The 14,918-nt window shown below is 38.4% G+C and overlaps 1 protein-coding gene across 2 annotated transcripts in view; it reads right to left on the minus strand.

Annotated features, from left to right (window-relative positions):
• aff2 (AF4/FMR2 family, member 2) overlaps positions 1-14,918 on the minus strand; it is a 211,308-nt gene that overhangs the window by 142,684 nt on the left and 53,706 nt on the right. For both annotated transcript variants that reach the window (XM_037780205.1, XM_037780204.1), the window contains exon 2: positions 4,259-4,379. In XM_037780205.1, the coding sequence (XP_037636133.1) occupies positions 4,259-4,379 (121 nt within the window). The remainder of the gene's footprint in view (positions 1-4,258; positions 4,380-14,918) is intronic.

Consider the following 14,918-nt stretch of genomic DNA (forward strand, 5'->3'; position numbering starts at 1 on the left):
ATTGCCGGCACAAAATTGTTTCATATGAGCCTAAATCACCGAGCGGGGCTGCTTTAGAGGAGAGTGGGCCATCCTCGCTGATTAAGATGTCGTAAATTCACTCCATTTCCCCAAATGAAATTCCGGTGTCAGGTATGTCCATTCTCCTGCCGCAGAGATCAATCAAAACTTAACAGCGAAGTGTAAAACTGTCTCTTAAACAGCAACGGGAGAGCACTCTGTGTGGAGGAAGCAGCATCATGGCTCGGACAGGTTGTAAAGATGAGTGTGTGCTGTGTGGCGGTAGCGTACGGGATTGCTTTGTGTTTCAGTTCTTAAATTCAAACTGATAGTTACTGTTTGTTTGACATTTATAAAATTGGTTGTTTCAGATTCAAAGTTAAGAAATGGTCTTCTTGAAAATATGATTATTCACTTTCTTTATGAGTTAGATGAGAAGAGATGGGAGTCTGTGATTCTAATCCAATACACTTTTTGAACAATTCAGCGAATATCTCCTCACGATCCTTTGGCTGTGGGCACACTGAAAAAAAACTACGGTGTTCATACACAATGGGAAACAAACAAAGTAGCTGTGACTGTGCCACTAGGTGCGAGCCTTCCTTTGTGTGTGCACGGCAAGTGGGAGAGCAAACCGTTTTTGAAAGGCTAAACGCCAACACGCCATCACTGTTCACATGAGCTGCACATGACCCTCGGCTGCATGTCAGCTGCGTTTCTTCTAGAGATTCGAGGTCTCTCCTATCTTTACCGCGAGCCGCACGCAGTTCAGAGCAACAACAGACAGTGAGAGTGATCTTTCGACAGTATGTTGACATCATAACAGCAACATTAATACAGTTTCAATGTCTGTATCTGTAGAATATGTCATGGACATGAAAAAAAGTAAAGATTTATTTTTAAATCAACACTTCCTGCTTTCATTTGAAAATAAAAGCCCTCAAGCATTTTTTTTTTTACTCACAGAATTCTTCATTTGTTAGCACGAGGCTTTTATTCTGAAATATTTGCAGGACAGTGTTGTAGAACATGCAGTGACTTGCAATAAATAAAGTGCTGGGTTTTAATTGTGGATTATTACTGTTATTTACAAATGAGCACACGCTTCTTAACCTTTTTCTTTCTAAAATAAATATAAATGACATTTATAATGAAATGAAATGGCCATTATGAAAAGCAAACTCTATGTAGAAAGAAAGGGCTGCTGGTGTGGACGACACAAAAATGACACGCGCAGCAATTCAGCGAGGCAGCCGTCACGCACTGCTCACGCGGGCAGTCTGGCCCAAGCGTAAGGGTCCACTGTGTGTGTATTTGTGTTATTTCAATCATTTATAAAGGCTACAGAACAAGCTTATAGAGTATGCATTTATAAGGGCATGGAGAGAAAAGATGAACAGAGTTTTTGCCTTAGACAGACAACTTCTCACAGCTGTTTACATTTTGTTCTGAAGGCTGAACCTGCGCTCTCCTGCCACACTGGAGACTGGAATATCCATCTCTCTGGAAGTGGGATTTCCTGATCCTGCACTGGGGGCTTTGGAGCTGGTGCAGCTGCACCGCTGGTGCAGAATGAGCAGATTTTTCCAAAATTCACAACATGTTTTTATCTAACAAAATATCTTGCTTCAATCCATATTTGTTGTTTTTTACCCTTTCAAAAACAACATTTTCATTGAGGGCGACACACTGGAAGGCTCACACCTAATGGACATTCTAGGCTTCATTTGAAAACCTCAAAAAGAGCTTTGAAAGTAACAAATAACATTTGGTTCAGCCCTAGTGGCTCGGTCCGAGCTAGGGGTGTAAGAAAATATTGGAAATATCGAATATCGGGATATTATGTTTTGTGTCACTGTATTGATTCTCAAAAACACTATCGATTTTTTATTAATAGTTTACATGCAAAGATTGACTTTATTTCATTTGCAAAGAGATGCACCTTCTCAGTGTATGTGCCCTCTCAAAGTAGTGCTATGATGCTGGAGGTTACAGGGACTGTTCCAAATCCACATCCCACTGTTCTGATTGCATGAAAAAGTAAAACAAATTTCACTCAGATTTTATGCATATGGTGGTGTGTTTTTTATACGATGACAGTTTTCCTAAAATTCGATTTTAAAAAATCACAATATATCGCCTTGCTTACAGTATCACAATATATTGCAACATATTGAGTCGTAACCCCTGTATCGTGATACGTATCATATCGTGAGATTCGTAACAATACACAGCCCTAGTCCGAGCCACTTTGTTTGTTTCTATTTATAGAGCCAGGGCTGTGTATGAACACCGGATGTTTTTTCAGAGCACACACAGAAAAGACAGGCAGCAGACCGTGAGGAGATATTCACTGAATTTGAAAAAAAGTGTATTGAATTAGAATCGCAGACTCCACCTTTAAGCTCCATTCGGGCGGGAGGTGGGGAATGAAATATTCACTGCGCTCCTCTGTAATTTAACTCATCACTCCAGACAGCATTTTAAACATTAGGAAGTTACAGGATCTAGTCTGTAATAGACATTCAGCAGGACAAAACCAAAAGCCAGAGGGAGAGACGTGAGGCGAAGATACTGAGGTGAATTTTGAATCAAATGTCATACTCCCTTCTTGAAGTCATAACTCAGTCAACTCATCTCTGATGTCCATCACGAATAGACTTCCATAAATCAGCTTAGGAATCTCCTTATAACTGCAGAACTTGCCTGAGACTCATCATGTTTTCAACTTCTCCTCAGTATCAAAATATTCCAGTGATAGTTGTCTGTACATCCCTGGGTACACTGCAAGGAGAAACTGCTAATGGCTAATTTGGCATACTTATAATGGTGCCAATTTGCCATAATGTAAACAAATATCGGCTAAAAAAACGGGGCTCCGAAGAGAATACTAGAACCACTACCTGTAGCTGACATTACAAGCTTTTATGGGGTCTTCCTCTCCTGGTGGCTTTCATTTTTCTGTTATCATATTGGTTCCCAAATAGGTCTATGGGTTGGTGTTAACATGCTTCCATCTATCAGATTAGCAAAAACATTTTGATTTACTCTATTTTCACACAAAAATTAAATTTCATACTTAGCTGGTAAAAAAATAGAAGGACAAGCTGCAGAAAAAAACTCATGGATCCACTTGAAAAAAATAAAAGGACGTTATTTCAGACGGGATTTAAATTACAGGAGGGCCAGAGAGTTTGCTGAAAAACAGCTAAAACAGCCAACGTTCACATGGCTCACTCACTCACTCAAAGAAGGGATGTCACGATATTTAGTAGTCTATACCAATACCAGAGAACTTTCATGATTCTTGATACCAATTTGATACTCCGGTAAAAAACAAAATAAAACAATAAATCACAGATACTTCAACATACACTCCTTTATTACCATTTGCATAATGGTTCTTGTTAGGAAGTTAAACAGGTCATAGTTCCCTCTCTATTATCTATTTTATATTGCTGGGAAAAATTTCTCCTCCAAACATCTGGATTTATTCAAGTTTCTCGCCAAAAACTACATTTTACAAGATTACATTTGAACACATCATGATAACGTTAGAATTACCTTCACCCAATACTAATTTTTACTGAATAGAGCCTGAACGCATCATGTAAATGTAAATCAATGGCACCTTCCGTTTGAAATCGGCAAGATGAGAGCTAGTTAAGGCTAATGTTACTAGCTCTCGTCCTGCCGATTTAAACATGGATTTGTTGTTGGAAATGTAGCATTATCAGGGAAAATATAGGGTGTGTTGATAGTGAGTTTATTGCGTTCCAAACACATTTTCTCTAGTCCCCGGGACAATGTTAGTCTTGAGCCCTGATGGTACCTACGGTACTGTTGAAAAACGAATACGTCACATTTTCAGAATTCGACTTGGTACCAAAGTATCGGTTCTCGTGACATCCGTACTCCAAAGTTAAAAAATATGCCAACCAACAGCTCTAAAGCTGAATCATTAACATGTTGTATCTCATTTATTCAAGTGGTTTCTGTACACAAACAGAAATGTAAAATATACCAATGTGTGGCTTTAGTTGGAGTTACATGCTGTAAATATTTCTTGACAAACTTTCAGTCTTTATTTTACGCTATTCTAATCGCCTCCCAGATCACTTCACGCACGACACAAGAGTGCTATGAATCTTATCATCTAACTCTCGGAAAGAAAGCAAATAAGCGTATTTCCTAAAATATTGTAGTATAAATTATTGACCATTTAATTATTAACAATCCATGAATCGATCACTCTTACTTTATAAGGTTCTCCAAACAGGTTGAATCCAGTTGAGAACAGGTCTTCATCCTGTTGGACCTCCTGGTTCCTCCTCTCCCACTCCCTCCTCTTCAGGGCGCTGCGATCCGACTCCAGATGACTGGAAGGAAACAAAGAGAAAAGCTCGTTAGCACCCCCCGCTGAGGCCGACACATCGCCTGCCACCAATCAGACCCACCGCTTTTTAATGAGAACTGCTAACAAGTCATTTTTGGATGTACAAAGAGCATTGGCTGAAATTCTCCCCCTGCTGTGTGATTAGAGTAGCCGGGTAGCTGCTAAAGGGAAATATCAGGGTAAATCATGTCAGTCCGAAAATGACTTAAATTCCACATAAACAACAGAGTAAGAGAAAAATTAAAGATAAACTGATTAAAGTTTCATAGTGACAGCAAGAAAATATGGTTTCTGTCAAACAAGAATCCAACAGAAGATAAGTAATCTAGGCAAAAATATCCAACTTGATTAATGTGGCTGGATGCTTTGTTTAAGATTACTAATAATATTTAGACATAAGCTACTACTCAAACCTGGCTCTCTGACATGTCTCTGGATACGATACGCTTCCAATTTACCTCACTTCCAACACATGCTGTCCTCCACTGAAACTAATATCCTGATCGCTTCCCTATTAACCCTCTGAGACTCACACTAGACCCGTTTTTGGGCTTTTTTAGGGGGGACAGGGCGTCTTTAGGGGGAGATAGTAGGTCAGCAGTGTAATGTATGTCACATAAAAGTGGTGTGCATCATCTGAAAGCTGGGAACCTGAAGATTAATTTGGGATGCAGCTCAGCACTATGTGTCAAGTTGTTATAGTCAATAATTTAAAAATAAACTAGAGCTGTGTATTGGCAAAAATCTGGCAATACAACACATACTGTATCACAATACAGAGGTTACGATTCAATATATTACAATACTGTAAGCAAGGTAATATATTGCAATTTTTAATCATTTTTAACCTAATTTCAGGAAAACTGTCACAGTAAAAAGAACACTTCACCATATGCATACAATCTGAGTTTTAAAAAGTTTACTTTTTTCATGCAATCTGAACAGTGGGATCTGCATTTGCCTTCATCACAATCTCTGGAACATCAAAACATCATAGCACTACTTTGAGAGGGCACATACACTGAGTGGGTGCATTTCTTTACAAACGAAATAAGGTATTGACTGAGTTAATCTTTGCATGTAAAGTGTTATTAATTAAAGATCGATACTGCGTTTTTGAGGATCGATACTGTATCACAAAACATACTACTGCGATATTCGATATTTTCTCACACTCCTAAAATATGCATGAATTAATTAAATAATTAAAATAAATTGTTGGAGTGCCTCAGGGCTTAGAACACTATGATGGAAGTATATGATGGCAATTCCCATGCTCTATTATGTCTCATAAGTGGCTGCAGCAATTTTTGGGTTGATGCCATTTGTTACACAGATTTCGTGCCAAATTTAACAATTTTTTACAACTCGAGAATAGATACAAATTATCAATAACCCCTCCAAAATACCACATTAAGACACCAAGACCTTGAGAAACACAATAGAAAAAGACATGCAGTGATTTGAATGTTGTTCTGGAAACTGCTCAGAAACCCCCTTATTGTCAACCTACCTAAGAAAGCCATCCATCCTCTGAATGCTCTAGGTCTCTAGTTTGTGGCTGTAGAGTTTCATGAGGCTGTGATTATCCTAGAGGTCACCACAGGTCATTTTATACAATGAGGTCAAGTTTTTAAAAAATTGTCTCATTAAAATGAAATGGCTACTATGGGGACTCATTGGATCCACAAGAGTCTCAGCTTCCCAGTCATACCCAATTTATGTAATTCCAAGACTGTTTAGGGACCCCAGTATGCAGAAATATTGAAATACATCATTTTAGAATAAACAAAAATAACACATTAGTATTGCTTTAAAAAAAAACTGCATGTTTTTTGCCCCAAACTGCATGTGATTATCATAAAGTGGGCATGTCTGTAAAGGGGAGACTCGTGGGTACCCATAGAACCCATTTTCATTCACATATCTGGAGGTCAGAGGTCAAGAGACCCCTTTGAATATGGCCACGCCAGTTTTTCCTTGCCAAAATTACCCTAAATTTGGAGCGTTAATTAAATGAAGCCTCCTTCCTGACAAGGTACATGACTTGATACCAATGGATTCTTTAGATTTATTAGTTTCATGATATCTGTAGCTTCAATCTAGCTCTAAAACTGAACCTGTTACAGCCTCTGAAAGACAGTACACAGAGGTGACCTCAGTGTTTGTACTTGAGAATACATGGGATGTTTTCTGTCTCTTTGAATCAGCTCAGTACTGAGTTTAACTAGTTATTTTTACTCTGGACTTCTTAATCAACTCCAGCAGCCTTGAATTTGATTACTAAAAGGCTGCTTGATCTTCAAACTCCCATAAAGTGCTTATCCCATGCTACTACAGACCCTTATGGTGACATATGGTTCATATCTCTCTTTCTAAAAACTATCGCTTTGCTGTGCCTCGTATCTGCATCTGCATGAGACAGTTTGGTTCAAAAAGAAAAACATTTTCTTTGCCGAAACAAGATCAGCCAAGGTTAATATATTTCAAAATGCATGAGGAACAGTACGGTTGTTTCATTTCAAGTTGGTCTGGTCTGGTGTGTCTTTGAGATATGAAGGAATAGTGGGGACAAAAAGAATTGTCTACATACCAGATCAATACCACATTCTGGTGTCTGTGGGTTCAGCGTGTAGCCAGGAGGCAATTAGCTTAGCTTAGCATAGCTTAGCATAAAGACTGGAAGGGTGGGGACCAGCTAGCATGGCTTTCTCCAAAGATAAATGTATGCAACCTCAAAGACTGCAACACGTATCTCATTTCCATAAACAAACGGAAAATTAAACATGAATTTGTGGTTTTTACGGGGAGTTATGGGGTGTAACCATCCTATTTCTTGACAAGCAAGTATATCCATCCGCCCGGCACGTCACTGTATCCGACAAAGAAATAGTTGACTCATGAAACTCAACCCAAAACCACAAATTGTTGTTTTCACATGACTGTTTCCTCTGCTTCCAGTCTTCATGATAAGCTAAGCTAATCATCTCCTGGCTCCAGCTTTGCACAAAAAACACAAGAGTGATCGTCTCATCTAACTCTGGGAAAGAAACTGAATAAGAGTAGTTCCAAGAATATCTAACTATTCCTTTGAACAGTCTGTGTTATAATTGTGAAAGGCATTTGGAACGAAAAGCAGCCCACCAGTAAATAATGAAATGAAATTAAATGAATGAACTAATGAATAGCCTCTTTATATAGAGACGGAAAGGCGAACCAACACACTTCATTGTTCGTGCTGTTTAACACAGCAATAAATTGTCTGTTCCTACAATATTAGCCGGAGCTCAAAAAGGCAACCCTTTTACAGTCTTTTCTATTTATAATAAGGTCAACATGATGTAACATATGCCATTAGCTGGGTACTTTCATTCATGAGTGCATTCATTTTTAACGTAGGTGGGCCCAGTGGGAATTGAAGTCCTAATCCAGGCAGTGTTTATGACATGCTGTACCCACTGAACCACACCGCACTGCAAAGGACAGACGCATTCATGTCCCGTCGCAGACTGTGTCTTTGGATGGATCCCAATAAAAAGTTGCTTTTAATCTTCCAGCGTTCTGCTATGAACTATGGTTTTCTGTTTTGGAAGCCAGAATTATTGCTTGTGGGTACAATTCAAGAAGATTGTTTTCTTGTGGCATTTAGAATATGAGGAAGCGGATAGTAAACAATGATAAGAATGATCGGAGAGTGGTCTGCGGTGCAGGGCCGGCTTAACGCATAGGCCATATAGGCGATCGCCTAAGACACCACCTGGAGGCTGCTAAAGAAGGCATGCCCTAGCCCCTTACAGGAGGGGAAATACAAATATATATATATATATATATCTATATGTGGATATATATATATATTATATTCGATTTTTTTTTTATTGCCAACATTTTTCTTCTTTCCTCCCTTTCTCCCTCCCACCCATACACCCCATTTTTAACTTAATTTTAATTTATTTGTTGATTTATTCATTTTTTTTCTCTTTGTCTCTTTTGTCCCATCACCAAAAAAATAATAATAATAACAATAATAATTAAAAAAATAAATGCCGGTGGGAGCCCTTCCTCATTTTCTGCATTTTCTACCTTTCTCTATTTATGTGTTCATAAATACACTTTTCACCCCTGTAACTCTCTGTCTCACACTTTTTCATCTGCTCGGCTGCACTTATTTGTTAATAAAAGTGTATATTGTAAACCTGACTAAACACTTTTAAGCCAACAACATAAGGGACTAATTGTTTATTTATATCATAATAAATACAGTTATTTATGAAAATAATCAATTAAAATATTTAATCGTGATTAATCACATGATTGTCCATAGTTAAGCGTGATTAATCGCAAATGAATCGCACATTTTTTATCTGTTCAAAATGTACAGTAAAGAGAGAGTTGTCAATTGATACTCTTATCAACATGGGAGTGGGCAACTATGCTTGCTTTATGTAAATGTACGTATATATTTATATTATTGGAAATCAATTGACAACACAAAACAACGACAAATATTGTTCAGCAAACCTCACAGGTACTGCATTTAGCATAAAAAATATGCTCAAATCATAACATGGCAAACTGCATCCCAACAGGCAACAACAGCTGTCAGTGTGTCAGTGTGCTGACTTGACTATGACTTGCTCCAAACTGCATGTGATGATCATAAAGAGGCATGTCTGTAAAGGGGAGACTCGTGGGTACCCATAGAACCCATTTTCATTCGCATATCTTGAGGTCAGAGGTCAAGGGACCCCTTTGAAAATGACCATGCCAGTTTTCCCTCGCCAAAATTGAGTGTAAGTTTGGAGCGTTATTTCACCTCCTTTGCAACGAGCTAGTATGACATGGCTGGTACCAATGGATTCCTTAGGTTTTCTAGGAAATGATGCCAGTATCTTTACTCTAGCTTTATAACCGAATTTTGAATAGAGAGTTTTGTGAACCCCAGGTTTTTGTAACGTTTTTCTTACGTAATCATGTATTTTTAGCGAAAACCCCTTTCACTGCATCGTTACCCATTCACCCTGCCCTCCTAAACTCACCAGCCTCCACTTAGAAATCTACAAGCTGGCAGCCAAACTTGAATCTCAGGAAGTACAAAGTAAATGTGTGCGCATACGTGGGAGTGCATGCGTACGAGTACAAGCTACGCATGAGGCTGTGGCCCGCCGACCCCGGAAAGGGCATCGTGTTTTACCACATCCACCGCCGAGAGATGAGACAGGCCGGCTAATTAGCGATCAACACAATTAAAAGAGACTCTCTCTTTTTCTCCACCAGACCTCGCCTTCAACATTTAATCTGTCAGCGAAGATGCGAGTGGGAGGGAGAAAGAGCGGAGAGGCGATGAGAGGAAATAGAGGGGGAAAGAAAAAAAAAAACGCGGAGACCCATGGGAGGGCGGGAAAAAAAAAGACCCAGATTCAGGGCAACAGACAGTTTCTTAAAAAGGAAAGAAAAATAACAGAATGATGAAAGACAGAGCGGAGGGATGGGGAGAGGAAGGTAGAATGGGAGGAAAGGAGGAGCAAAAAGCAGGAGAGAGCAGTGGGAATACCAGACAAAATGATTGGCAGGTTAGGTGTGTGTGTGTGCATGTGTGTGTGTGTTACAGCGTAGATGTGATCATTGTGTGTGCTGGGACTGCTGGTTGACATGGGCATTGTCTGTCAGTGCAGAGAGATAACTGACAGAGCTGTCACTACGACAAATACACACGTATACAGTACACACACACCCGTACACACGGTGCTGCAGTCCCATGCCACAGATCACTGTCTCCGTCTGTCACACACTCGACATTCACACGGAGGGAATCAGGTCAGACGAGGTAATTAACACATCCAGGATTTATTTCCCAGCGTGCGGCAGGAACAGAGGACGACACTACCTGTCACACACAGGTTAAACTGCCGCTCGGTCCTTTCACACATCAATGAATTGACTTCTTTTTTTCTTTTCTAAAGAGGGTTTTGAACCACAGCGCTGCGGTCGGCCGGGTCAGTGAGACTCTTTAGTGCTGTGGATGCTTTGTCTAAATCAAGGTTTTTGAGATGTACAATTATATTATTTGTGAAACTTGATTCAAACTAAAGTCGAACTGTGTGTGTCGACCAGCTAGATAGATACTGTAGATAGACGCCACTAATTTCTTTAACACATTAACTTGAGATTTTTATTATTACATTTATTTATATACGCTTACAATTATGACACCTACCTAAAACAGGTTTTTAGAACCAGTGACTTTAAGTTTGTTTCATCTTACAATTTCAACACACTGTGCTTGTTTTAAGCCTCATTCGTGTGGAATCTTAACACCAAAACAACTTTAAATCAGCTTTCGTCACATTATTTTACTTCGTAGATAGTAGTTACTTAAAGGGATGGGCTCATACAGAAAAACATGTCAGTGATTTCCCCATCAGGATCTGTAGCGGGCTCAGTTTTAAAGCGAGTGAGAGATATTGGCATCATATAAAACTAGAAAATGTAAGGAATCCATTGGTGGGAGGTTAAATATCGCTCCAAACTTACACTACATTTTGGCAAAGAAAAACGGTCATGGTCATTTTCTTATATAGATCAGTGAATGTAAATGGGTTCTACGGGTACCCACGAGTCTCCCCTTTACAGACATGCCCACTTTATGATAATCACATGCAGTTTGGGGCAAGTCATAGTCAAGTCAGCACACGGACACACTGACAGCTGTTGTTGCCTGTTGGGCTGCAGTTTGCCATGTTATGATTTAAGCATATTGTTTATGCTAAATGCAGTACCTGTGAGGGTTTCTGGACAATATTTATCATTGTTTTGTGTTGTTAATTGATTTACAATAATAAATATATACATACATTTGCATAAGGCAGCATATTTGTCCACTCCCATGTTGATAAGAGTATTAAATACTTAACAAATCTCCCTTTAAGGTACATTTTGAACAGATAAAAAAAATTGTGATTAATTTGTGATTAATTGCGATTAACTATGAACAATCATGCGATTAATCGTGATTAAAAATGTTAATCGATTGACAGCCCTAATGGATGGATGGATGGATAGATGAATAGATGGATAGATGGATAGATAGATGTCTGATTGGTGTATCCCTGAGACTAGTTCCCTCAGCCATCTAGCAAAACAAGGAACGCAGGTGGCCTTCCATTCTTTTAGAATTATTCTGTTAGCTTCTACCATACCAGTCATCAGGGTCTACTGTACAGTGTGTGGTAATTCAAGAGAAGCTTCGGAGCAACCAAACAAGGCAATTAGTACATCAGGTTCAATCTGCATATCATAAATTTTACAATACCAATTAAAGATTTCCTGCCAATAAAGGGGAGAATTTTAGAGCAAAACCAGAAAGTATGACCAAGAGTACCTTTTGAGGAATTACATCTGTCACCGATTCTTTAGGATACATTTTGTTCATCTTTTCTTTGGAATAATGTAGTCTATGCATGACTTTGAACTGAATCAACTGCAGCTTGGTGTTAATTGAACTTAAATGGACCCTCTCCAACCCCTCACTCCAAACTTCCTCAGTCAACTCCACACCAAGATCTAACTCCCAAGCAGATTTGATATGGTTTGATGATACAACAGTCATATTAGAAAACACACATCACAAGTTTCGAGACAAGATGTTTAGCTGCAGGATGTTGTCTCATCAAAGCATAAAAAGAGTGTTCCTTGGATGGGTTTTCAAACGCTTTAAAATGATTTTGTAACAAAATGTCTGACTTGTAAATAACAGAAAAAGTGGGCTTGCAGAAGTGAGAAAGGTGTCTTTCGGCTACGTAGAAGATGCAAAGTGATTATTCATGTACAAGTCTGCAAAGGTTATCAGACCTTTATCCTTCCAGTGAGTAAATGCATGTGTTTTCTTAATTCGCTGTGCATTGTGCTCTCAGGGCCACTGTAGTTTCATCCACTTTAGAAAAATGCAAAAATATGCACAATAGATGCAGTATCATCATAGCTTATATTTCCTTAAACAAAAGTGGGAAGAATTTGAATTTCCCTTCAACTTTGAATGATAAATATTCAAATGTTATCTGTGTTTTGATCTCCATCTTCATATTCTGTTTTTGATGATATCACATGTTGATGGATCAGAGATGGCGGGTAGATCTGTTACTTTGTCTGCACTGCTGATAGATAATAATAAAACATCCACTTTTGAAAGAAAGAAAGAAAGAAAGAAAGAAAGAAAGAAAGAAAGAGAGAAAGAGAGAAGGGATGGATGATGGACAGATGGACGGACAGATGGATGGTTTGCTGGGGATTAATAGCAGTGGTGATATCAGCAGTGGGCATACTGTCGATGTTGATATTTTCTCTGAATGAAAATGTAGCGATGGCAGCTTTCTTTCCTACCACTCTGCTTTCCTTCTGTGTGTGTTAATGCGTGTGTGTGTGTGTGTGTGTGTGAGAGTGTCCTGAAGTAATGCTGATAGCCAGAGTAAGCTCTGGGAATTTAATCTCAGCAGAGCTATGCTGTGCTCCCCTGATAACTAAACACACACACGCCAACGCACACACCAGAGTCTGAAACACAGCCTCATCACCCTCCCATTCACTTTCACTGTACAGGACTTCAGCAGCCTAACACACGCTCTCCCTTCCTCAGCAACTGCTGCTCGGGTGCCCATTAGCAAGGCACTGAACCTGCAACTCAGCATGCCGTGGTAGCAGGCAGCTGCCCGGTAGAAAAATAGATTCCTTTCCCTTATGAATGAAGGTTAATCACAGGGGTTATCATGGGGAAACTGGACTATAGGGAATGGATTTTTTTTTTACAGGAGTTACATAAACATTTTTCATTACAAAAAATTCAGTAAATATATTTCACAGTATAAAAAAAATATAAAAATAAAATAAATTATACAAGAAATAAAAATGTAAAGAAAGGAAATGATGAATAAAAAGAAAAAAGAAAAAACAATCAGGGTCTGTTAAACAATTGGAATAAATTTGAAATGTCTAAATAATTTATTATTATTATTATTATTATTATTATTTAATTTAATACGTTTTCAATCCTGGTCAAATATGTTTTTAAATCAGCATCTTTAAAAGTATAAAAGGAGGGTATTCTTTTAAGCCATATAATTTTATGGATATAATATTTTGCTATTAATCGAATTATGTAAATTTCATCTGCTGATTGTTAAAAGTGAGTAATATCTCAATCTTTGTTACTATGATATCTCTTTCCAAATGTTTTGAGAAGTTCTTCTGTAAATGAAACCAAAAAGAAGTAGCATGAAAACAATCTACAAAAAAGGAATGAGAACGACGTCACCGACAGCAAGTCGGCCATCTTTGGAGGATAACGGGTAAAGGTGCCATCGCTGGCTGTTTAATATGTCAAAAGATAACACAAAACACTGCATAGTGAATAAGATTCATAAGCCCAATTGTAGCACAGTATATATAACATACAGTCACACACCAAAGTAGGCTAACATTATGGGTTTCATTTTGCCAATACCAATTAAATTACGAGATTAAATATGCAATATTAGCAGACGTTTTGTTAGTATTGCGTCAGCATAACATTACCCAGCTTATCTTTGTCTGGATGATTGTGTAGTTGGCATTTGGCTTGTAGATTTTAATATCATATACCTACCCATTTGTAAATTGGACATCAGCCTCCAAAGATTAACATATTTGTAACTGCTGACAGGTGTTCACTAATGCCAAAACACACCAGTGACCATAATGGTCTGGCAAACTGTAAAGGTCCTCCTGATTTATATCATTAACTAACTTCAATTTTGAGTGCCCCAGAATGCTCCACGATTCCCATTCCCTATTGCAGCTGTAAATATGATACATTAAATAAAAAGTGCAACTGACAGTTTTGCCATTAGTCTACAATTTATATGTTCTAATAATAAAATGTGTACGGAACAGTGCAGAAATGATGGTGTTTGGTTTTTATTTATTATATTTATATTATATTATATAACCCAGAGGCCTTACAATTAATGCCAGTAAAAACTGAAAGCTGTTTCCAACAACCAGATGTTGAAGCCGGTCAGCAGATTTACTTGAACATGTTGAAGTTTCTGTGTTCTGTCGTCTGTAGGAAGAAAGGCTCCAGTCTGCATATGCCATCATGAGAGTTTCCGGAGCTGCTTCATTGAAAATCAACTGGAGCCTGACTTTGTGGACTCACGCTGCATTTGTGTCTTATGGGAATAACTGTCAGAACAGTTCAAGGCAGCCACTCGGAAATATATTTTAAATCATTTGAAGCCATGAAGACGTTTTGTCAGTGAGCCAATACCAAAACCCAAAAACCAAAGCAGCTAAATGGAATTCAGTCGTCCTCCATGTGTCGTCAAGAGTTACGGTTTTCACACCAAATACGAATCTTTCCCTTTAAACCAAGCAGGTACAGCAGTTAAATCATTCATGTTCTGCTGCTTCTTTCACATCAGAGATGGGATTTCAGAGTTCAGAGTAACATATACAGTATATATTGCTATATATATGTAAGAATGAATATTAT

Source organism: Sebastes umbrosus, chromosome 9 (genome assembly GCF_015220745.1).
Source record: "Sebastes umbrosus isolate fSebUmb1 chromosome 9, fSebUmb1.pri, whole genome shotgun sequence".
In the NCBI taxonomy this organism is placed as follows: Eukaryota; Metazoa; Chordata; class Actinopteri; order Perciformes; family Sebastidae; genus Sebastes; species Sebastes umbrosus.